Source organism: Cheilinus undulatus, linkage group 13 (genome assembly GCF_018320785.1).
Source record: "Cheilinus undulatus linkage group 13, ASM1832078v1, whole genome shotgun sequence".
In the NCBI taxonomy this organism is placed as follows: Eukaryota; Metazoa; Chordata; class Actinopteri; order Labriformes; family Labridae; genus Cheilinus; species Cheilinus undulatus.
In genome coordinates this window covers 35,089,946-35,116,325 of record NC_054877.1, presented here as the reverse complement: position 1 = coordinate 35,116,325, position 26,380 = coordinate 35,089,946, and the positions used below count along the sequence as shown (strand labels likewise).

At 37.8% G+C, this 26,380-nt stretch overlaps 1 protein-coding gene across 1 annotated transcript in view; it reads right to left on the bottom strand.

The window, feature by feature from the left end:
* Positions 1 to 286: 286 nt before the first annotated feature.
* Positions 287 to 26,380, bottom strand: part of scp2a (sterol carrier protein 2a) — a 35,883-nt gene continuing 9,789 nt past the window's right edge. Inside the window, exons 12-16 of the mRNA XM_041803946.1 lie at positions 21,907 to 22,060; positions 20,844 to 20,940; positions 16,781 to 16,910; positions 13,067 to 13,146; positions 287 to 1,775 (exon numbers count right to left, since the gene is read on the bottom strand). Coding sequence (XP_041659880.1) covers positions 1,680 to 1,775; positions 13,067 to 13,146; positions 16,781 to 16,910; positions 20,844 to 20,940; positions 21,907 to 22,060 — 557 coding nt within the window. The 3' untranslated portion in view covers positions 287 to 1,679. The remainder of the gene's footprint in view (positions 1,776 to 13,066; positions 13,147 to 16,780; positions 16,911 to 20,843; positions 20,941 to 21,906; positions 22,061 to 26,380) is intronic.

Here is a 26,380-nt window from a genome sequence, read left to right as displayed (position 1 = left end):
AACCCAGTGGAGGCAGCCATTACCGACAGCATTCAGTACAAGCAAATGCAATTCTGTATTCTATGGCTTATAAATTAGCGTCACTCACTCAGTCAGTTACTTACTTACTCAGACACAGACAGAGGCATCTGTAGGGCTGACCAAAAAGACACAACTTGCCAACTTGTGGCACAAAATCAGATTTAACAAATCTGTTAAGAGTTGGGGCACAGGTTTAGTGAACAGTTGATTGTTTTATAAGAATACAGTCCTACAACATGATGAACCAAAAACATTTTCACAGTTGTATTGTTAGTAAATGATTTATTTAGTAAAAATTAGATAAATTCTTTCATTTACAGTTGCATGTTGTTTACAAAATTATCTATCAAACTAGCTAAGACCAAATGGGCTTAATACCACAGGCTTCATCAGAGATAATTACACTACATACATTAGAGGCACACTCAGTGTATGAGAGCAACATTAATTCATCACAGAGGGAAAGCTCTTACTTAAAAGTGCACACATTTAGAGAATAAGGAGCAGCTTACAGTCTATTTCAGAGTAAAATCAGACTTTGAAGGTGCTTTCACATCTGTGGCTCATTTGCTTTGTTCTAAATTTATGGCTCCATGATGCTTGTTAGCAAGTTAACCTGGCACCAAAATGAGCAGTTTGACTTGGAGCAGCAGGGAGGATGAAAAGTTGAAGAGTATCAAGCTATAACTGGGTTCTGATGTCCAAATTACTTGTTGGTGTCACATTTTAACAACTTTTCATCAATGTTTCAGCTCATTGTTTCCTACTTGTTCTGTTTTTTAACTGCTTATCACTATTTTTCTGCCCATGTTGCCTCTTTTTATCACTTTTTGCAACTTTTTAAATGCTTTTAACAATCTTACCACAAATTTTTTTGCCCAATTCTTCCTTTCACAACCGATTACTTAACCCAATTTTGCCATTATTAACCCCTTTCTGCCACTCTCTGACCATTTTTCAAAACTTTTAAACATTTTCTGCACATTTTGCCACTTTGAACCATTTTTCGCCAACATTCACCTGTTTTCTTTCTTTTATTCTTTTACTTAGTCATTATTTTGCTTTTATTTCAGTTCCTTCCACTTTATTCTCTGGTATCCTAAAGTTTGTGCATATCATGGCTTAACTATTTAGTCTGACATCACCTTCCAAGTGGATTAGTCAATGTTCCCACCCACATTAACATTAGCACAAAAAGGTAGTAATGTTTTTGTCAGAAAAGGGGTTTACTATATTTTACTACACCATGAATAAAAATAAAATGTATTATTGTTTCTTTTATAGGATGCCCTCCTTATGGGCATCCTGGCTACTGAGCCAACCAGTTTTTGTTGCATTTGCAGAGCTGATTGCATTCATACTTTTCTAGGTGATCTTGGCCCTTTTTTCGTTCTTCATCAGAGTGCGATTGCTGTGTGCACATTTTAAAGGAGAAACTACCATTTTTCAGAGCAACTTCTCCAAAGCCTCCAGGTGTGAAAGCATCCTAAAATGATGAGTACCAACATTAATAATCATTTATACAGGGTGATATCAGAGTAGTGGCTGAAACTGAAACATTAGGGACCAAATTTTTAAGATTAAAAACATAGGAATTAAAACAAATTTCTTCCTAATGTGTCGCTCAGATGATTGACTGTTTGTTCTGATGACTTGTTTTACAGTTTGGCTTTTCCTGGTGTGATCTGAAGGTTCTGCAGCTTCATGGCCATGCCCATGTTCCCCGCAATTTTCAGTTTCCCTTTGAAGAATGCCTGAGGAGACACAAGTGAGGAGGAATATAAAAAAACAGCTCATCATTGTATCTAAAATGCATACATAGAGAAAACTACAACTCATTAACACTGAAAAATTGAAATAAATGGGACAAATTTTGGAGCAGCAGCCATAATAAATAAAGTAGAAAATGATTTTGCAAAGGATATAATAAAGTGTTATAACTGTTGTCACCAATCAGACCTAACATCCCTGAGCCATGTGACAGTGCTCTGAGAGGCAGACAATTATAAAACCATGCTGAAGCAGGACAGCAGAAAATTGAAAACATCTTTCCCAAGATGAAAAGCTTTTAGGATTGTTTTTATTCCGTATTCCATACAGAAAGGTGGCCCGGTTCTGGTAAAACAGATGCAATGCTAAAGCTATATCTGAGGTATATAGAGCAGTTGAGGCAGCCATTAGAGGCCTTTTAGTACAACTAAATTCACTTCTGTACGGTGTGACTATGAAAGTAGCATCACTCACTCAGTCAGTCTGTCTGTCATATACAGACAGACCCAACTGTACGGCTGACCTCAGCAGTCAGCTAAAATCAGTATTACAAATAGTGAAATGTGGTTAAAATGGGCAAAACAGGAAGAATTATGGTTAATAGTGGCAGAAATGGGTCAAGAGAGGCAACAATAGGCGAAAAGTGGCAAGAATTGTTTTGGAAGTAGCAAAAACAGGCAGAACAAAGAGTTGGAAAGGTTTTAAACTTAACAAAAAAATTTTTTCAGTGGCAAAAATGTGTCAAATTGGTAGGAAAGTATGATGAAAACAGGTTAAAATTTAGCAAAAATTGGTGTGAAGTGGCAAATTTGTAATTTAAAAAGTATTCATCGTTTTTTTTAAGTCATCTGAAGACCCTCTCTCTGTCTCTCGGTCCCGACCCCCACTTATCTAGATAAGTGTGTATGTGCTCTGTGTTAACTGCAATCTGCAAAGAAACATTTCACAGCTCAAACAGTGTGTTCCATCTTACTTTCTGTGGCAGTCTTTAAATGTCAGCAGAATGTAATGAGTCACTGTTGTCTTTAAAAAAAATCTCTGAATGACCAGCTTGAAATTCTTCCTCACAGCACAAAAAAGAACAGCTCTCACTTCTTTGTGAGTCCTCTGCTTTGAAGTTTATTGAGGTGAAGGACATGCAACCCCAACTTTTTTAAAATCTTAAACTAATTTCTGTATTTTTCTGAAAACAAAGAGAACTTCCCTCAACCCTCCTCTCCTCTCCTGCTTTAATTCAAAATGATCAATGAATAGCTTTTAACTTGGTAGAAAGAGATGAATTGTGTCCAATTCAAACCACAATAGACAGAGAGTATACATCTTTTGTAAACTGCTAAAGGTCTGCTGTCTATAGAAAATACTGATGCAGTTTTTTTCTATTTTCACAGGTTGTACAGGTTGTTCCAAGCACAGATCAATACTTCTCTTCTAAATTTGAAATCATGATGTAATGAAAGGAATAGCTGCATGAAAAGGTAAGGGGGGGGGGGGGGGGGGGTCGGTTAAGGACTGCATGTTGAGAGTGAAGAGTTAGAATTATTAAAGTCCCTGTGAAGTAAAATCCAAACTTTGTGTCTTAACACACTAAACATGTTGGAGTAAGGTTGCTGTAAACGTGTGAAAACACTGAGATCTGTGTGACTGAATTTTTGTTTAAGACCGTTAGAAAGTTGTTAAAACTTGGTTTTATTTGAGCAGGGCAAATATAGGAGCCCATGACATCACTGGCCTTCATGGGGATTTACCCTGCCCCCTTAACACTAGAATGATATAAAATCACAGAGCAGTTCCTCTCAGTACAGTCTGCCGTCAGCTGATGACACGGTCTTCATTGAAAGCTAACAGCCAGTTACATGCTGTGTTTTTGTTAATTATGAGGTAAATTTCCCAAGTCTATGAGCAACGGTGACCTGTGGCTCATTTAAACTATCATAACAGAGAGAATTGTACCAGAAAACAGTAAATTCAATCCCAGTTGTCTGTCTCTCTGCCTGGCACAGACCTAGGTAGCTGTGCTCTGATCAGAATTTCCTTTTTTTTTAATTTGAGAGGATCAAATTCATCTACATCAATAACTGCTCCTCCTCCACTGCTCCCCTGGCACAAGGCGACCCCCAAGGTTCGGTGCTTGGACCCCTCCTTTTCACAATCTACCTGCTCCCCCTCGGTCATATCATCCGCCACCATGGACTCAATTTTCACTGTTATGCTGATGATATCCAATTATATATCTCCCCCACCTCCATCACCCCAGGCACACACTCCAAATTAACCAACTGCCTCTCTGACATAAAAAACTGGATGAACAACAATTTCCTTTCTCTGAACTACAATAAATTCGAACTTATGATTATTGGCCCCAAATCCCTCACCAAATCCATCCATAACTTCAGCCTTCAAATTGACACCTTCACCATGTCCCCCTCCCCTCACACCTGCAATCTTGGTATCATCTTTGATAGTTGCCTCTAATTTGATCAGCACATCACCCAGCTCACTAAAACAGCCTTCTTTCACTTGAAAAACATAGCCCACATCCATCCACTACTCTCCTTCCCTGCAGCTGAAACTCTTATCCACGCCTTCATCACATCCAGACTAGATTACTGCAACAGCATCCTCTATGGCACATCCTCTACAGTCCTCAATAAACTCCAATACATCCAGAACTCTGCAGCACACCTCCTGACCCACACCCGCTCTCAGGACCACATCATCCCCATCCTTCAAAACCTCCACTAGCTCCCTGTCCCCATACCGCGTCAAATTTAAAATCCTCCTCCTCACCCACAAAGCCCTAAACCAAAAGGCCCCTCCTTACCTTACTGACCTCCTGCACCATCACACCCCCTCCCGTAATCTCCGCTCGTCAAACCTCAATCTCCTCTCCCCACCAACAAGAACCAAGCACCGAACCTGGGGGGACAGAGCCTTCTCCATAGCCGCCCCCTCCCTCTGGAACTCACTCCCTAAACATATCCAAGACTGTACGGACTCATCCACATTCAAATCACTGCTCAAACTCACCTTTTTAAAATGGCTTTTAATGTTTGATTGTTGTGGTCTTATCACTTTGACTGCATGTTTGTTTGATCATGATATTGTCCTGTTTTGGCTTTTTGTGCAATGCATTTTATTATTTTTGAACAGTGTCTTTGAGTTCTTGAAAAGATCTCTATAAATAAAATGTATTATTATTTATTATCATTATTATTATTATCTCTCTCCTGAGTGGGCGTGGCTTCAGCTTATTCAACCAACACACCCACACCATCCCAGAGCAAATATTACTGTCTCATTTTTCATGATTTTGAGGCTTAGTTTCATAAACTTAGAGATGTTTTTCATGTCTGAAATTTGGCCTGGTGGTTCAATAACACAGTGGTATATCATTCAACAAATCTAAAACAAATTACTTTACAGGGACTTTAAGATCAAAAAACATAGCTCAATGCCATCATACAGGTTCATGGCAGCTCTAAAAGCCATTGTCAGCCTTAAGTCTGGCACACACTAAAGGATGATTAAAATCTAAACCAATTTTGAAAATCTAAGTGGCCTCACACCTGATGACAAGTCACCAAGTAATTTTTTTCCATCATCTACACATGTGGCTTCAATGACTTCAATTTTCGATATTTTTCCAAGACATTTGGAGGATTACTGTACTTTTCAGAGCAGCAGCCGCAGCCCCTTTCCATCTCTCCCTCTCTCTATTTTGCTCTCATAATAAAACTTTAAGCACCATTTTGTGCCCATGCATCCTGTGCATTTCAACCGTGAAAAGGCAGAAATTGCAGTCACAACCACATAAAGCCAGAGAGGATGAGCTTAAAGAACATGTTTTATGTCTTCAACTGCTTTTTAAGTAAGGTTGCTCGAGGGATCATGATCATTAAACATGATTACTCTTTGATTGTACTTATGACGCACATGCATTTATGATATAAATGGACTTTTCTAGCTGTCTGATCACTCAAAGTGCTTTTACACCACAGGCCACACCTACCCATTTACAACCTTCCGCTCCACTCCCTTCACAGTCGTTCACTGATGGTAGAAGTTGATGGCCATAATTATTAGCTAATCTTGTTCATACACATCCATACACATTTGCACGCCACCAACAAAGCAGTGGGAGCAAATTGAGGTCAAATATCTTGCCCAGGACACATCAACATGTGACTGCAGACGCTGGGGAGGAACCTTTTTAATAGCAGGACGACTGACTACCTACTGAGCCACAGTCTCCCCACTGTGGAAACATTAACACTCTTAAGCCTTTAAAACAAGCAATAAATGAATTTAAATGGGTAAGAAACACAAATATATTGAGTCATGATATATTAAAATAATTAACAAACAAAAAAATTGTTACAAGGCCAAAATATCACAACAAGCCCTGTGGAACAGTGATTGTTTAATCACAATTATCTTGTTTCCATGATCACCTGAAGCCAAAATTGTGATTCAAATTGAACCTTGATTAATTGCACAGCACTACTTTTTAGTGCTTTGCTTTTTGCTCTCTGCAAGGGAGAGAGAAAGCAGCAGCTGCCCTGAATAGTCAAACAACCTTTGAGATGACGTAGATGAATAAAAAAAGAATAATCAAACCTGTTTTGAAACAAATAATTACAAATGACAGTTTCAGTTTCAGAGTCAGAGGGAAAACACTACTAACATTAGATCATTTTTTAATGTGCGGCAGTTTCTGATAAAAAACAAACTCAGGATGCTAAGGCCTTTGAGCCAGCATGAAGTGTCTTGGAGCAGGGATTGTCAGGCTGGCTTTCACAGGACTTCATAAAGCTTTAGTTCTTCTCGCAAAGTTAGTCAAGCTCTATTGGAGGGCTCAATACAATGGGTTCAGTCTTTTATACTTACAGTCTATCATGAATCAGGTATTCACACAGGTACGCAGATCTTTTTTTCAAAACTAACCCTTCAAAAACATTTAAATATAAAATTTTAAAATCAGATCATTTTTTTAAAGATCACACTTGAGATTCTTTTTATCTTTACTTGACAGCAATGATATATAAAGGCAGGAAATGTGGGGAGAGAAAGATTGGAGGATGACATACAAAAACACCACCAGCACCAAGTGTCACAGCTGCGACCTGTGGAATAAGACTGTGGCCTCTAAACACAAGGTGAGGGTTCTATCCACTGAGCTTAACCAGGCATCTAAGGCCGGCCACACACTAGAAGATTTTTTAAATCTGAAACAATTTTTAAACCGCGAGAGACCACAGACTTTAGGACAATTTCCAAAGATTTTTCATCTTTAATACTCTGAACGCACACACTAGAGGACTCAGCCAGACTGTCGTATCACTGGAGACCACACACCTGCCGACCTGCCTCCGACCTCGCGAGATCACATGACTTCAGGAAAAAAACACAAAACACGGATGTCTGTCGATACCGTCTTGCTGTCTCTCCACAACAGGCTGTCCTGGCGTGTGTTACAGGTGCAGCAACAATCATAAAACATGGGAAAGACTCAGGACGAAATCCTGTCTGGAGTTAAGGTACCATCATGTTTATGGTTGTGAGCGGTGAAAGTATGTATGATTCGTCTGGTGACGCTACCGGTGTGCTCAATCTCATTGGTTGTTGAGGGTACTCCGTCAGCAGCACTACGACCTAGAATTGTAAATATCAAACATGTTTGATATTTATGATTCAGGGTCTGGGAGGCTACGACGCGATTTGGAGCAGTAAATGAATCGTGTTGACACCATACACATGCAGATTACTCAGACAAATAATCGTTTGCAATGAGGCTCCAGTCGGTATACACCCCCACAATCATTGGGTGAGGCAAATCTTGGCTAAAATTGGGCTTAAAATCCTGTAGTGTGTGGCCAGCCTAAGTAAGGAGAAACTTAAACTAAATACAGGGAAACAAATTGACTACACTCTCACTCTCCGCAGAGGGATTTTGGCCCTACTTTTTGCCTAAGGTGTGTTTCGTATATTGATTCATTAAATTACTTTTTGCTGGGGTTTGCAGTTTAAAATGTCCCCGACACAACCATCAGTTTGATGAAGAGGAGCTGTCAAACTCACAAAAAAAGTTTGTCTTCTTATTTTTTCACTCCCCAAGGCTGGGAAACTCAAGTCATTTGAGGGTTTGCTCCTATACTAATTGTGCTCCTCCACCTTTAAAATCAATAGGCAGCCTCCAGCTATGAGGTTGACCTGCCAAGAACACCACAGCTCTGCATGGTCTGAAATAAACATTAAATATCTACCATTTATTTGATGCCAACAAAATAAAGTTATCAGCTTTGGTTGGTTTACATGTCTTTGAGACTACAGAGGCCCAAATGTCTGAACTGGAATGTTAATTTTTGTTTGTTTTGAAGTAAATGAGATGTCACTGGGATGTGACATTCAGGTGTGACATTGAGAAATTGAATCAAATGAGCATGACTCCACTGGATGAACTCAACCCATGTGGTAAATGTGACCTATTACATCTAGGGATGTTCCTGGGTGACTTATTTCAGATCTGATTTAATGCAAATTAAATTGCTGTGAGTGCTTGAGCACCTTGTACCTCTGAAATCCAAAGTGCCCTTTGCTGAGGTCTTTTTTTAAATATAATTATATTTTATTTTGAAGGGGCAGGTATGAGGGGCTGTTTTTGTCTCATTAAGAAAAAGTGTGTCAGATACAGCTTTGTTTGCTGTTCAATTTTGTTAACAAAAAAATTATAATTTACAGTCGTGTCGTGTCCTTCTTGAGGTTTGTTCTTTAGTTCTTTTATTTGTGCAAAAGAAAGAAGATTGAAATAAGACAAATATATACATATCCATCTTAAAATGCACAGGTGGGGGAAAAGAATTCCTTAAGAGCTTAAAAGAGGATCCCACTTAACACATTAAAACATTTGAGAGGCCCTGTCACAAAATACCTGCAAATCAAAACACTTAAGTCTAAAAGCAGGAAGATAATACAGTTCACAGGCTAACAATTCCTTTTTGTACTGTGACACAACACATTTAAAGACTGCTATATGCAATTAAACATGTACTCAAATTACTATAATTTAGTGGGTTTTTGGGCACTTATATTTTTTGAATACAGTACTTTTACTTCTCTGAAGTCTCTTACTTCTCAGGGTTTTTTGACCAGAGTAAGTGTACCTTTACTTAAGTGCAATATTCTTGTACTTTTTCCAACTTTGTTGACTACACAGCAGCACATACAGAGAGACTGACGCCACGTCACATCTGAAAAACAAGTGTTGCAAAACTGGAGTGTTGAAATCTCAGAGTTTAACATTTAAGAGATGATTTAAACTGTCAAGCTCCATTCTGAGTAAATGGTCTTCAGTTTTGGATTTATTTGACAGTGATGATCCATTAATCAGTGTTAATTTTGGCATCTGTTTTAGTCTAATTTTAGTCTTAGTCTTTAGATGAAATGTCTTTTAGTTTTAGTCACATTTTAGTCATTTCTCCCCTTTTTAGTTTTAGTCTAGTTTTAGTCCATAGAAAAGTCCTCACATTTTAGTCTTTACTTTTAGCAAGCATTTATTTTCTTACCTAAATCTGGTACCAAGTCCTGGTAGTTTGTTTTATGCACCCTGCCCAACCTGGGGTCCCTGCTTTATAGAGCTGAGAGGCAGAATAGCTACAGCTGCATTGTATTTTGACAGATTTACCCTGAGTGAAGAAATATCACAGGTTTTGAAAGTCAGACGAAAACTACATTACATTTTAATCTAGTTTTAGCCATCTTGACGAATACTAAACCTACTTTTTGTCAGTTTTAGTCATCCCAGATCTATTTTTGGTTAGTCCTAGTCTAGTTTTTCTCATGGAAAAAAGGCTGTCAACAAACATTTTTGTATTGGTTTTAGTCAACAAAATTACAACTGCCACCAATGTTCAACAAAGTTTCCCATCATGCCCTTGGGTAGAGTGTGGATGTTGCCTGTTGTGCAGTGCTTCCTGTTCAGGTTCTTTCGGTCATGTTTCTGGTGGATTGTTGTTATTTTTTTAGATGCCACACACTTACACCATGAGTGAAGCTACTGAGTTAGAGTTTGACTTTAGGTTTTCCTAAAGGATGCTAAATGCATATTCATCATCAGTATGTATTGCCTTGCTATGAGATCAACTCTGCTGTGTTCTTGTCAGGGGAGACCCACTTTGCAACAGATCTTAAAAAGTTACTGTGCCTTATTATAAAATATTTTAAAGTTTCAAAAGGGTAGTTTAACTATATGTAGTGTGGACCAATATAGCCACTTCAAAGCGCTCAATTTAACTATATGTGGCTTGAATCAACACTGTTAATTTTGCTGTGTGATCTACTTTATTATAGAGGTGTCTTTACCTCTATAACTCTCTTTTTGTTCTTGCCAGAAAGTAAAGATCATATTTTTTTACAACTCTTCAGTAGCTACTTGGCACTCAGTACTTGAAGTAAACTTTGAATTAAATACTTTTTACTTTTACTTGAGTAGATTTATGGACCAGTAAGTAAGTAACCATAGTAACTGTAATTTTACCTGAATACAATAGTCATGTAGCTTTTCTACCTCTGGTTGATGATCACTTATGATATACTATGCACTCACTGCGCTTTTACATCCCTGTGGTAGAGCATTATGACAGTGTGACAGTGTGGCATAGTCAGTAACTCGGGCTAAAGAAGCTTTCAGAGACTACTCTAAAATGTAGGCATAACATGTAATTGGGATTGCTGGTCTGCATTAATAAAATATCACCAATTAGTTTTACCCTCTAGTAATCCAGGTGCAAAGCCAGATGATCACTAATTATACCAGCTTAAATACAAAAAGGCAATAATTTGACAGAAAGTACTTTAGTATTTGCAATTTTACCTTTTTGCAGGATATGTGTGCTAGAAAGTAAATCCTTCTTGCAAATTAGCTCAAAACCTGGACTTTTTAAAACAAAATCCAAACGGCACTGTTTTGCCAAAATGAAAAAACTATTTCTTGAAGCAGTTATAAAGTGATGGCAGATGATCTTCGAGCAGTGGCTCTGATGGCAGAAATGCTTCAAGCAAACATAGACAATCATATATAGTTATATTTCAGTAATAGTAGTCAAAGGCCACCAACTGTTGATTTTTCTGAGTTTAAGGAAATGCCAGCACAATGAAAACCTGTACATCCACAGTAATGAGGATTCACTATTTCAGTTAGCTATTGCAGTAAGGATTACACTGATGGGCTAAATGGAAATGTGTTTATACAGAAAGAGTCCAAATGGATTAAGTTGGTAAACACAGACGGTAATCTGGCAGGCAAGCATGTATTTAGCTTTTACAGGCAGCAGACAGCTCTCAGTGAAAACAGTTATACATGTATGGGAACACACAACAGATGGGTTTATCTGCTCAAACAACCTGCACCACACCAGTGTATTTAGACACAAATCCATATAACTCAGCACTAACGCATTCATTCATGCTTCCCTGAGGCCTGATAAAGTATTATGGTCTTTGAGTCAGAGGTTAGTTTATTCTATAGTACCTGGCAGGACTCTGTGTAAAATAGCCGATGAAAGAAAGTCGCTTAGATATGCAGGAGCTGAACAATCAGGGTGGAAAGAGTAAACCTGCAGACAGCATCTCTTCACGCTTAGACCCAAAACAAGAGAAAGCTGCACCGAACAGGAACACTTTGTGGGCATGTTTCTACCTGAATATCACAAAAACTATATGCTTTTTAGAAAGCTCCAAAATCATGAAAAATTAGACCATAAAATCTGCTCTACGACGGTGTGGGCGTGTTTGTTAAATGAGCTGAAGCCGCACCCACTCACAAGAAATACGATGCTCTAACTTAAAAAAATGCTTTTGATCAGAGTGCAGCTGCCTGGCTCTGTGCTAGGCATACATACTGAAATCTGAGATTAAATGTACTGCTTTCTGGTACAAATTTCTCTGTTATGATGCTTTTAATGACCTGCGAGCCATTATTCAAGCTTTTGGGGGAGGGGTTATTCCCCATCAAGAACATTGATGGGCTCATGTATTTGCCCATCAATATTTGCCCTGCTCAAATTAAACACAGCCAGAAAGGAGGTGAACAACTTTCTATTGGTCTGAATAAAGAACTCAGTCACACAAAGATCTCGGTGTTTCACATGTTTACAACAACCTTATTCAAACCTATCTAGTGTGTAAAGACACAAAGTTTGGAAATCACTTTACAGGGACTTTAACCAATAGATAAGTTGGAATAAGGTTGCTGTAAACATGTGAAACACCGAGATCTTTGTGCGACTGATTTTTTTATTTAGACCATGCAGGTATTGGTATCGGCAAGTACACGAGTTTATGCACCGGCCCATACTAAATGTTGGCACTATAGACTGGAAATAAATTCTTCTTCGTTGTCGGAAAAGGTTGCATGCACAAGCTACTGTTTTTAGAACACCGAAGAAGAGCCAAAGGACCCACTGCAGCTGCAAAGAATGGTGGCTGCGTGACATTTTTTTTTGAATGTGATCATTAAAATGCCCTCCAGACCGGCGCTGTTATACATGACAAGAAGTGACACAGTTTATCAAAAGTGACTTTTGAACCATAAATCTTTGCCTCTTACTTTTTTCCCTTTGAAGCCAGCCATTGTGCCTTTCAGTTGATGCTACTGATGCCTTTGAATCCCTTGTAGTATCACTTTCAGCGAGCTTGGAACTTGGGTGACTTTTTGGGACTTTAATGATTAAATCTACACCAGTAAACCCGATATTGAACACCTTCTTATCCATTTTAATCCAATTACGATCGTTTACTACCTCTAGCTTGAGTGCTAACGGTCATATTATTTACCCTTTGTGAGGGTTTGTCAGCCAATGGCAGGCTGGTCGGTCATGATATCATGCTGACCGAATAGAGACAGAGAGAGAGCCCATGATTCAGCCCCCTGTATTATTGTTATTTTAATATTTAGCAGTAAAACTCAACAGCCATCAGAAAAACGACTTTAGGGTCACAGAGAGAGAGCTGTACACTGTGACTCTATTTGTTGAGCCATGTTCGGAGTCTAACATAGGTCTAAAATAATGTGCTCATTTGCAGTCAGTCCAGAGAGTTCACACTGGTATTGGATCAGTACTCAGCATCGGCTGATACCCAACACCTTCGTATCAGAATCATATCGGGAAGGGAAAAATGGTATCGGAACATCTCTATAAAATACCATAAGAACTCATTTTTATTTACATTTTGTTTGTATTTTAAAAAACAGAAATAATAAATTCTTATAATTACTCACTGTTTGTGGGTTCAACTTTCCAGTCATGAGATCCAGAAGATCCACATCACTCATGGATAAGGTGACGTCTGCCTTTTTATCTTGAAGAATGAAAAAGAAGAGAAACATTTTTATCCATGTTTCATTTACAGAACAGTAACCCTCAGCTTGCCAAGAGAATAAAAAACACATTGTTAATGTAAAATACTGACGTGAATCACATGTGAAGAGCCAGTGTTTGTTACCATAGTAACACTGCTCCTAACAGAGACCCCCCCCCACAGAGTACACATGGCATTTTTTTGTTAACCTTCTATTTGTGTAAAAGCATGTACTATGCGTCATACACAGCAGCTTCTTTTATGGAAACATTTCAGAAAAAGCTTTATGACTCATTCTGTCAATTCGCTGATGGGAAATTGACCCCGCAGTCCTGCTGCTTTTCAGAACAAAACGTCTTTATGTCACTGTTAACCTGTTAAAACAGAAAACAGCCCCTCCATTTCCTTCAAAAATAGCATTATGAGGATGTGTTGTGCCTGAATAGAAAGTTTGAGGACATTTTAAAAAACAAGTTTTTTTCCTGTGGAAACTGTGTACATTTACAACATATAATCAATAAAAAGCAATGAAAACTCTGGCAGCTGTGCAAAATATTTTACAGATTTGGAGACAACTAAACACCTGATACAGGAAAAATGGATGGTAAAGAAACAACAGATGGATGGGTTATGATGCAATGCAGCAAAGTCTTTAAAATAAACAGCACATTAGCTTTAGGCAAAGTCACACTTTAAAGTTTTAGTCTAGATTTAGTCAAGAAAAACTCAAAAACATTTTAGCACAGTTTAATCATCACTATAAACACTTAACTTGTATTAAAGCACTATCATTACTTCACTTTGTTATTTGTTTGAAAGGGAAAAAGCACATTAATGAGCATAAGCACAAAAGACAAATTTGAACATGTCGGAGTTAGCAAAACTGCTAATCCACGTACGTAGAGACCAAGGTTATTATTGTTACCTAAAACGAACTAAATAACTAAAACTAAAATTCAAAAACCACTGAAACTAAATAAAAACTAACAAAAAATGAAAACTAACTAAAACTGTACATCATGCTTCCAAAACTAACTAAAATGAAATAAAAATAGAGACAAAATATCCTTAGTTTTAGACTTTGACACAACCGTACTGACTGGCACCTACACCCAAGACTAGAGAGTGCAAAATTACCTGAATTGATTGGTTAAGACTTTATACAGTGGTAGATTTATGTCTGGAGTTGTATCCAAGCATCATCTTTAAATAAATAACATAAGTGAAGAGTAAACAGACAAACAATTTAATTTACCAAAGGCAAATTGGTGGTGGTGTAGAAACATCCAAAGGAAAGATGTAGAGAAATGGAAGGAACCTGCATTGAGAGTATGGATCCAAAACATTTCTCTCTGGGCTGGTTTCCTCAGGATGTCTCTTCCTCTAATGGCCATTGTGATTTTCTCAATCCCATAGAACTATAATGAGGACGGTGAACCATGATTTGCTTCATAACAATGTTTGGCAATTGCATAGTCCATGTTACCTGTACGGATTGCTGTTTTGTGCTCTGATATCCATTGCTTGAGAGGTTGTTTGGTTTGTCCAATGTATGCTAAGCCACAGGGACATGGTAACATATAGATAATGAGTGGTTTTACAGTTTATAAGGCCTCAGATTGTAATTTTATTTCCAGTGTGGGGGTGATTAAATGATTTTATATTTGTTGTATTGTTACAGCAGGCACAGTTACCACAGCTATACGTTCCAGTTGCTATCGGCCATGTATTTTTATTTTTGGTGATGTTCCTGTACATGACAGTGTTTTTAACTGTAGGTTCTCTCCTGAATGACAAGAGGGGTGGAGATTTACAGATGTCCTTCAATGATGGTTCTGCTTCTAAAACATGCCAGTGTCTCTTAACCACCTCTTTTATTTGAGAAGCACAGTGATTATACTCGGTAGAGAAACACACACGGTCTGGAGTCCTTGTTTTTGGCTTGTGAGCCAAAAGATCAGAGCAGGAGGTGAAATCAGCTCTCTGTAGGGCTTTTCAATCGGCTAAGACGTGTAGCCTCGTTCTTTGGACTGATTTGCCATGATATTTTTTTTAGAGTGGCAGTCGTCCACATCAGAAACTATCTAATGGGTATATTATCCTTAAGATGCCTGGGATGGTTGTTAGCAGCATGCAGAATTGTATTAAGTTCCATTTCTTTCTGATAAATAGAAGTATGAATGGCTCCGTTACTGCCTTTTTGGATTGTTAAATCAAAATGATTAATTTAGTCAGTGCTCTGTTCACAAGTAGATTTCAGGAAACTTGAACTGTTGTTAAGATATGAAACAAAGGCATTAAGTTTGAAGTCACCAGTAGTGAATTAATCCAAAGCTCCTTTCACTTCACTGAGTCGAGGTCTCAGATTTGCAGTGACAAATAAAGTGAAAGCTTTCCAGCTAAAAGTTGACACGTATAAATTCAGGAGACAGCTTCATTTGAAACACTTTTTCTCGCCTCAATACACAAATCATAGCCAGAAAATTCTCATTTTCCATAAAATTTAACATATATGTTTTTTGTGTCTCATTTGAAACATTAGGCGGTTTTGGTAACTGATAATCCACTTGAGGGCGTTTTTATCTTTTATCAGATTGTATTCAGAGTTTTTTTAGTAATTTATTGATCATATTGATTAGATAGAGGTATCATAAAAGTATGTATCAAATATGATACAACAGGCTTAAACTCGGTTAAACAAGGGTTAAACTGACTAAAAATGTTTTAAATAACTTTTTAAGGAAAACAAGACTAGGGCTAGCTAAAAATAGAACTTCGGTGATAAACATCTGTGGATTTTTTTCTGCTGTGCATACAATATATCAAAAGACAAGCAGGGATATATGTCAGTATTTTCTTTGATATAGTTTAAAGCAGCTAAAAGTATTGATTATGCATTCATAAAAGTGTTTTTCTAATAATATTGATTTTACAATATTGCTAATAAAAGATGTTTAAAGAAAGCAATTGTTTTTTTTGTTTTGTTTTTAAGATTTATTTTTGGGCCTTTTCGTGCCTTTATTAGATAGAGGAGGACAGTAGATAGATTTGGAAACAGGGAAGAGAGTGGGGAGAGGCATGGCGTAAAGAGCCACAGGCCGCCCGCGTACGTGTTGTGTGCTTTAAACCACTCGACTATCTGTGTGCCCATAAAGAAAGCAATTGTTTTGACAAAAACTAAAGACTAAAATGTGAGGACTTGTCTTAAACTGGACAGAATGTTTTTGAATTTTGCTTAAACTAGACTGAAATTTAAAAAAGTGAAATGACTCAAATGTGAATAAAAGTAAAAGACTTTAAATCTAAAGACTAATTAAAAATAGCTGACAAAAGCAACTCTGTTATGAGTCCAGTTGCCCAAGCTTGCCTCCTGTTTGTGGTCCCACTAAGCTTGTCCAGGTTAGGTAGAGACCAGCTAGCTCATCAAAAGATGCATTTACTAAATGGCAAACCAGTGTTTTCATTTCATAGTGAATCTCACATAAAAATAGAGAATAGCGTCTGATAGTGGTTTCCCTGTTGAATGCTGCAAACTACTCATTAGGCACTATGGGACTGCTTACGGAATAAACATATGATAAGATTTAGATACCTGTCCAGCCCTTGTAGATTTTAACACTTTTTGGTGACATACCTGGATCATTGGAGACAGAACCTTTGCCATTCTTCACATCCACAATCCAGGTCGCCTCTTTCCCTTCTGGTCCATCCTTCACTTTAAAAGCAAACACGCCCCCAACCTTCTTGACAAGCTGCTCTCCTTCCTGCAGGAAGAGGAGAGATGTTTTCAAACTTTAATTTAAAAGAATCACTTAACCTGCCTTCCATTACCACATCTAAGGGTGATGTGAGTCTGTGTTTTGAGCTTTTCACTGATAATTCTCTGATTTTTAAGCATCATATTTAGCAACCTGTATAGAAGTTAAAGTTGTGTCTGAGCTCTCAGAAGAAATAAGTCTTGTTTTCATTTGCTGCAAAGAAAAGGCTTATTGCTGCCACTTATATGCCTATGATTGATTATGGTGAAGTTTTACATATGCATGCATCTTACTAATGCCTTAAAACCAAGGGGTGCTGGGGTTTATATCGGATCTTAAGTCCTCAACTCATTGTATTCTGTATAATCCCTTGGTTGGCAATCATTGGCCACACATATCCTTATTTATAAGGCAATACTTAACCTGCTTCCAGCATACTTGTGTGATTTTATTCACATAACAAGTGCTAGAAAATACAGTCTTCGTCATGTGACTCAGTCAAAAGACTTACAATCACCGGCCACTTTATTAGGTTCACCTTGCTTGAACTAGGTTGGACCCCCTTTTGTCTTCAAAACTGCCCTAATTCTTTGTGGCATAATTTCAACAAGGTGTTGGAAACGTTCCTCTTAAACTTTGGTTCAAACTGAAACGATAGCATTATGCAGTTCCTGCAGATTTGTCGGCTGCAAATCCATGATGCGAATCTCCCGTTCAACCACATCCCAAATGTGCTCTGTTAGATTTATATTTATAGAGCTCTATGCGCTATAAATGTCCGTCTAAATTGGTAAATGTCTTTGGCGGTGTTAGGTCTGTAAAAAGTTGATTGATATCTTGTTATAGTCTTACAAAATCCATCTAATACTCAGAAACAACTGCTAAATTTGAAGCACCTGCTACATTTAAGTTCATGTCAGCTGTTAAATCATGAAAGGGAAACACTGGTGGATGCTGGTGTAAGAAACAGAAATTTGTCAGGCTTTAGCAAATCCTGACTCAAAGTGAAATTTCCCACATTTTCCTTGAAAAACAATTACAAATAATCCCTAAGTGAGCAGCATAATTATTACTTGATGTTATGCTCAAGAGTGTAAAGTGGGAGCTCCAACACATTACAGTTCAACTAAATAGAAACATACTGCAAACTGCATACTACTGTCATTGATAGGTGTCTGCTGGGATTTCAGCAACAGACCACTCCCACACATCAGTGGTCTGTAGGTTGTAACTCGTCAAATCAAAAGCTAAAGTGGTTTTCAGGAGGACTTCAGTTGATTACACAGAGATTCAGTTTGGATTGCTGGGTATCTATAGTGACAAAAGGCTATGTTTACATCTGGATTTAGCATGCAGTCTTTTGGGTAATCTAGTCATGAATGGATGGCTTGAAGTGCTTCGATAAACACAACGCGTTATAATGATTCTCCACAGCATCTTGGGTGGCCACCTTCAATCAAATCTGTCTTACTCACTCTGTATGTAAAAAAGAACCCATTATAGGTTATTTCTTTTCAATAAAAACACAATCAATTCATAACAAGGGTAGCGGGTGAGAGAGACCTTGCAAAGTAGGGCTGCATGATAAAAGAATCATTTAACCACTGACATCATGATGTGGGCATGTACCAATTAGCAGAAAAAGAAATGCTGCTTTCAATGCATCATGCTAATATAAACTTGCAAAGACATAATTTTCTGTGGCTAATCTACAAGAAAATACACTTTAGGTATAAAGCATTTCACACATTTAGCTAAGCTGTGAGTGAAATAACTGCTATACATGCAGACTGCAGTATCATCTGCCTGTAAACAACTGTGTGGCACTGCTATAGAACTCAATAGTGCCTGCCGAAAATCCTTGTTAAAACCCTTTTAATGCATGAACCAAGCTATCTAGCTACACGAGTACTCAAGACTATGAAACATTTAATTCCAAATAAAAACGGCCAAAAACTGAGAAAAATGCAGAGGTACAAGAGGGAACTACGATGATTGCTTTCAAACCGTACATGTACCTTTTTTCTACACTTATCTTTATTGTAGTGTTTATATTTTAAATGATACCATTGTAATTAGAGGTGGGAATCTTTAGGCACTACACAATTCGATTTGATTATTCTTCATAGGGTTATGTTTCGATGCTTAATCAATTATTGATGCATTTGGGTTTTTTGGGTTTTTTTTTACATTTCTGTTGTTCTCAATGTGCCAAACTTAATTAAAACATCACATTTGTGTTTAGAAAAAAAAAATTATTATTTAACTTCCACTATCCTCTAATGAAGATGTGTGTAAACTGTAAATTTACACTTGCACTGAACCAAAGTCAGCAGCATCCTTTCCTTGTAACATATCTGATATTACAAAAATAAAAATGCCCTTTTCACAGTTGAACAACTGGAAATCTAAATCTTGTTGTTACGTGCTACATGTCAGAGTCCCACCTTTTTGTTACTGCTATTTCACAGTATCAAATATTTAAATTGTTATCGATTATTGGACATTAACAAATCGATTCAGAATCTTTCACCTCCACATCACGATGCACCTAAGAATTGATTTTTCCCCTCACCTTTAGTTGTAATGTGTCTTCGTTTGTGTATTTATTGCTTCATACTGCGGTGGTGTGTATTGTCATCAACAGTGGACAGCCTTCCTTCATAGGCTCAGTGGACATTACAGGTGGCCCCACTGATCAGAGACTTAACTGTGACACTCAAGGATTATGGGTATTGTAGTATTTTTGGCGGAGATGGTGAATAAAATATGTTTTCTTAAACAAGGTTGATATCTTATGAACTTTTGCCCACTAATCGAGCACGTATCAATATTCACACTCGGAAAGCTCGTGGCAAGTCTAACTTGGATATTTCTGATAATGTCATTAGGAATCACATCTGCTATGAGGATACTGAATGGGATTTTTCTGTGAAGCTCTATGCGCATACATCTATCAGTGGGAAGATAGACGGAAGATAGAAGAATGCATTATGTAATAACTCAATCAAGCCAGCTTTTTGTAATAAAAGCACATAATAGAGTAGGGATTTAACACCAAACACCTTTTTTGTCTATATTATTTACATCTTGGTGTTTTTATGGTACATGAAATTTATTATTGATCTGTGAGTAATTGATAGCTTGTACATAAGGTAAGGGCTCAAAGAGCGGGATGTGTGCATTTAGTCAATGAAACAAATTAATGATTTCCCCCCTTAATAATCAGCACCAGAATTATTAGCTGGATGCTGGTTGATCTCTTTCAACTCTCTTTTGGCGTCCCTCCACAACAATCGTCCTTCAGGTATACGTTTTTGTCTATTTCCACAGTGAAGCTAATTGTGTTTGTGTTTTCTTTTAAAGCAAAGTGTTTTCAATACACATTTGTGTTGCACATGTAAGAACATTTTGAAAATGCATTCATGCTTTTTAATTGCAACTAATCTGGTGTTTACAAGTACAAAGAGATTTCTTTTACAGCACAAAAAATGTTCCAGCTTTGAAGGTCAGTAATGCCGTCTATGTAAAAGTATCTGTGCAGGCTGCATGTCTCTGACCTGATAGCTGAACTGAATCTGCTGCTCTTATGAATCATTTGATGATACACTTAAGTGGGCATAATTCAGAAAGTATCTGCTGTAGTTAAAAGCTTCTAAAACCTGAGATTACCCTCTGCTTTTCAAGTGAAAGATGAAAGAATCATTTCATAAATTGGTCAATTACAGAGAAGCGAAGGCGAGGTAAGAGACTGCCAGCTGCATGAGGCTCATCATTACGTTTACATGGCATGAGACCATCAGTGGAATAAAAAGAAGAAAAGGAAAAGAAGATCTTTGATGTGGATGCATATAATTGGTTGTGACTTGTTCATACCAAATCAAACCAAGAGGAACTTCATTAAGATGTGACTTCGTTTAGAACAGTGTGTTTTGATACCTGCTGCAGATGTTTCTCAATCTCTTTGAATACGGGGTAAGCTTTAAAGCCCTCCAGAGTGCTGCCCGAGCTGGTGGGAACGGCAGCAACATAAGACCTGTGTGAAGCAGAAGAGTGACCACAGCAAGGTTATAATAAAGTTTTCATTAAGTTTTATTTTTATTTCGTTATCACATTCTGTGTTAAATTTCAGTATAGTTTTAATACGTTTTTACTGCTGGTTTGTTAGTTAAGTTTAGTTTTATTTCTACAGAACACTTCGTTTTAGTTGAGTTTTATTAGTTTTGGTGTTAGCTTTAGTTTTGTTTTTGTTTTTTTGGATAAATGTAAGGGCTGAGTAAACATCAACCAGTTTCAAAAACATACTCGACCGAGCTACTCTTCAATTATCATTTTATTTTTTTAAAAGATGATGTTTGAATACACCTCCAGAAATAAAACTACTAGTGTGTGAAGTCTTCAACAATCAATTCAGGCAATTTTCCACTCCCCAGACTTAGGTGTAGGTGCCAGTCAGTATGGTTGTGTCAAAGACTAAAACTAAGGCTATTTTTTCTATTTTTTAATCTATATTTTTTTTTATAGTTTTGTAAGCGCACTATACAGTTTTAGTTAGTTTTTGTTTTTTGATAAAACTAAGTTTTTATTTGGTTTTAGTAAACTAAAATGATTTTTGAGTTTTAGTTTTAATTATTTTGTTAGTTTTAGATAACTATAATAACCTTGGACCGCAGACATATGAGAGGTTTAATCCCTGATTCATTTCAGTGAAAATGGGGGCAGGTGTATTTTTTGCTGTGTAAAAATATGATCTGGCTCTCAGGCCTGACTTTTTTCTGAGAAAATGGTATCTACAAAAGTATGTTAGAGAGACACTGAATTGAATTACTTAATCTATTTTTTCTGCCCAGTTGTTTCTTCTTCTTTTGTTTGTTTGCTGTTGTTTCCGTTTCTAGTATCTAGTGTTGCTTTACAATGTGGTTAATAATGTCTTATTTTCCTAATTTGCAAAATAAAATTAATTGAAATTATCTAATTAAAATACAGGTATGATCTTGCTTACTTGGCTTCCTGAGGGAACCCCATCTTGTAGAGAGTGACCACCACAGCTCCTCCTAAGCCAATATTGTGCTGCAGGGCCACTTTGGCTCCAGGGACCTGCCTTTTGTCAGCCTGACCACGAAGCTGCCAGCACAGCTCTGCACACTGCGCCAGACCTGAGAGAGCAAGGATGGAGAGAGGAGGAAGAGGGTCAAGGTTATGTGGCCATTGAAGGAGGATGCAGGCTAAAATACCTTTAAACTGAAATATGTATCCCCACCGTTGCCTAGTATTCACCTACTTGGATGTTTTACCCTTTTGTTAATTTTTTAAATCAATCGGGGCCAATATAATTTGGCTTTTTTTTTTTTTTTTTTTTTTTAGCAAAAAACCTCTTTAATGTCAAAGTGAAAACAGATTTCTACAAAGTAATGCCAATTGAATAAAAATATATAAAGTAAAAAGAAACTCACTGCATCAATATTTACCATCTACAAGTTGGTATTTAGTAGATGCCCCTTTGGCTGCAATCACAGCACTGAGTCTGTGCGGATTGGTCTCAATTAGGCTTGCACATCTGGACCCTGCAATTTTACTCCATTCTTCTGTGCAAACCTGTTGAGGCTCTGTCAGGTTGTACAGAGATTGGGCATGAACAGCCCTTTTCAAGTTCAGACACAAATTCTCTATTGGATTGAGATCTGGGTTTCGATTGAGCCACTCCAGGACTCATTTTACCCTCCATGTTTTCAAGCCATCTAGGGCAAGCTCCTGAGAAGCATCCCCACAGCATGATGCTGCCACCACTGTGCAATGTTTGGTGTCTGCTAAACAAAGCGTCTTGTCTGATGGCCAAAAAGCACCACTTTGGTCTCATCAGACCAAAGAACTTTCTTCCACTTGACCATGGAATCTCCCACATCCCTTTTGTTGAACTCTAGTCCAGATTTAATATGAGTTCTCTTCAACAGTGGCTTTCTCTTTGCCACCCTCCCATAAAGCTTTGACAGATAAAGAACTACAGCAACAGTTGTTGTAGTCAGAATCTCTTTAATGTTTGAGGCTAGTATCTGTCAATACTAATATGCTAATAATATGCATCCTTATCCTTATCCTTATTATGAACAAAAGACTGACAAAGATACTTTAACATCGGCTTTTTAAATGACAAGACAGTAAACTTTACAAGAGATTATCAGACAAGAAACAAAGTTTGGACTTATTGTCCCGTCACATGTTTCAGTTTCAAGGTATAGGTGCTCAGGCAAGTGTTAAACCCAATCTCCTGGCTAACAAGCTGGATCCTAATCTGACACTCACTCCCTAATCTTCCACGCGGACAGCTCTTCCTGCACTTACATTATGGCTAAGAATTTTATCCCTCTTAATGAGCTTTTACATTTTTCCATTATCCCTATAAGCTAAAGGACTTATGGGTTAATTCCTCCTCATGATGCATCTTTCATATCCTGCAGCAGCGCTCTTGATAATCTGCCCCCACAGGGGGCAATTTAGTCTGAATGCCAATAAGAAAAATTAACTGTTTGAGCCACCAAGTTATTAATTAGAAAACAGCACTATACTCCTTATATGCAGGTTAATGAAACTATTTATTAAGTTTTTTTTAGAATAGAGCACCTTAGGCTTTTTCTGCACAATGGGAATGACACATCTTTCCTTAATTAAACTAAAAGAGAGGTAAAGAAAGCAAATCACAAGAGCACAATTTGGCCATTTAATATTTCAAAGGTAAATTCATTTGGTATATCAAGAAGTTTACTCATAAGTCTTCAGAAACCCACCATGTCACGTTAGTACACCTCGACATTAGGCCCACTTGAAGTGCCACACTTTTTTTTCGTGGAGAGGGTCTCTGCACGGGCTGCTTTATTAGCCATTAATCCCTCCCTACTCGTTGTGTTTGCGAGTGAAGAGGTCAGAGCTTTAAAACCAAGATTAGGAGCAACACCACGGATCAGACAGAGCTTAGCTGACTGGGGCACTCGCACACTGAGAGAGTGACCCAAGAGATAAGAGTCAGGACTGATGACATGGAGGGAGAGAAGGGGGAGGTCACTGTATGAGTAGTTATGATGCAGGAGGAGTGATGGTGTAGATTTGGAGGTAGAAGGTAAAAGGAGAATACAACAGGTCAGGTTCTTATTCCAACTGCGTGTCAACGATTTCATACAATGTGAGTGAAAGATATTAGACCTGCCAGGAGGAAGGTGAAGGCTGGGTGAGTCTGCTGTTCTGTAGTCTCTCAGCTGTTTAATATGTGGAGAGATTACAGCGGAGGCTGCCAAAGCTGCAGGCAGCTGCTCCCTCACATACAGCTTTCACAGACTACAACTATGAGGCACATGCCATCTAGTGGCCACCACGGGATTTTTTGGTAAAAATTAATGCTGTAAACTTTTGTCTGAGTCTGTAAAAATAATCTAATAACATGTCCAGCAGCTCTTTTAAATCTTGTCTTCTTCTTCTTAGAATGTAGACTCTGGATTGCATGGAATTAAGATAACAGATTTAAAACTTGGGAAAGGGGACCTACTGGCATAGAGCTGTTGGCAGCAAGAAAGATGCACTCTTAAGTTATATCTTGGACTTGTGGTCTTTTTCACAATTAAGTTGACAACATATGTTAAAACCTATGAAAATAATGGAGATGGATGGACCAGGACACTTTTGAGAGAAAGAACGGGAAATTTCCATCAAGAAAAAAAAAAACAAAACAAAACAAAAAAGGTGAAAAAGAAGACCTCAGTCTCAACTACAACTCCTGGCTAGCTTAAAAGCTAACAACTGCCACTAACTGCCATGGAACACTGCCTAATCAACAGGAGACTACTGAATGCTACCTATTGAGATAGCATGGAGCGGCACACACGAACGCAGCTGCCCATCGCTCCATCACTAGCAGCAAAGCCCTACACTTACACCAGAACTGACAGCGTGTCCACCGAGTTTCAACTTTCCCGACGGTGGAGAGGGGGCAGAGACGGAGAAAAATGAGGAGGCAGAGGGAGGTCCATAAAAGTTTTCATCTCAGCTTTTGAATCAGAGATTGGCGAAAATTTAATTTCAAAACTATACCAGTGCATGAAAGATTTAAAAGGAAATTCTACCCTTTATATTAAGGGGAATTGGGATAGAGAAGCAAGTATTTCTTTAAATGAGGATGAATGGGACAATATTCTTCAGCAACAATGGAAAACAATCAGCTCCCTCTCCTGGAGAGAGTGCAGTAGGAAGAATATGACACATTTTTTCATAACAACAGCACAAAAACAGTACAGTGGTAAGAGGTGTTGGAGAAAGTGTGGCAAGAATAATGGCAATCATTTTCATATCTATCTGGGCTGCCCTTCAATTACATTTTGGGGGGGGGGGCATAGAGACATATGGAACATGTATTAAAACCCATATTTTATTCAAAGTAATTAATTGGGATAAACCAGGACTGGTTTACCCTTATACATGATATATACATGATGTATACATGTTATGTTTAATGGCAGTGGTTCCCAACCCCATCCCCAAGGGGAGCACAAAAAAGTCAAAATTTTGGTCAAAAAACAAAATGTTCTAGGCTATAAAGCTGTATATTTTAAAGGAAAACAAACTCAGAATTTTAGAGTTAAAAGGATGGAATTTTACCACCAAAAAAAATCCAGACATTTCTGAGTTTAAAAAAGTCTTACATTTTGACTTTGGAAACTAAAAAAAAGGTTTCTTAAAATCTTGAATTTCAGAAGTTAATGGACACCGATGGAACTTCCAGAGCCAATCAGAACTGAGTAGTCGCCAAGACTATGGTATAAAGAAAAGTAAAGTAGCCTGGTATTGTTGTTGCATCTGTTTAAATGTCCTTATCAATGTATCAGGAGCTTGACTGCTCATCCCAGTTCTTAAGTCTGTTTCAAGGAGCAAGGGGGCACTGAAAAATGAGGGGTAAGTTTCCCCATTACATTCAAAATTTGCTGTTGCACTGCAGTTTAGTAAAGATATGTTGACTTAAACTATATGGTTGATGGCTCATATTCCCATTTTTCTCAGAGAATTCTTTTTTACTTTTCAACCCCTCAGATATTAATCATAGCTCTTCATCACTCAGTACTTTATGTAAATAGTGAACAAATTCCCTTTTATGTCACTAGAGTATTTTTACCACTACCACAGCTAAGATATTGTATACAAAGCCCTATGTCCCTTTTTTTATTTTTGCAACTGCCTTTTCTCTTCGTCAGCATTCACTTTTTTGTGTTCATTGAAAAGTAGCTGCACTGTGCTGACAAACACGCAAAAAGCACTAATGAAGCAGTCATTCTCAAGGCTACATGACTTTTCTGTGTCTTTATTTTTTCATCAGGCCGTTTTTTTAATTGCTGTGTCTCCCTTGTTTGTTCAGAAAGCCAGTAGCTTTTTGACCTTCGCATTTCTTTCGCCCACTAAAAAGTCTAGACATAGTTATATGAACCTTTGCTTGCAGTGAG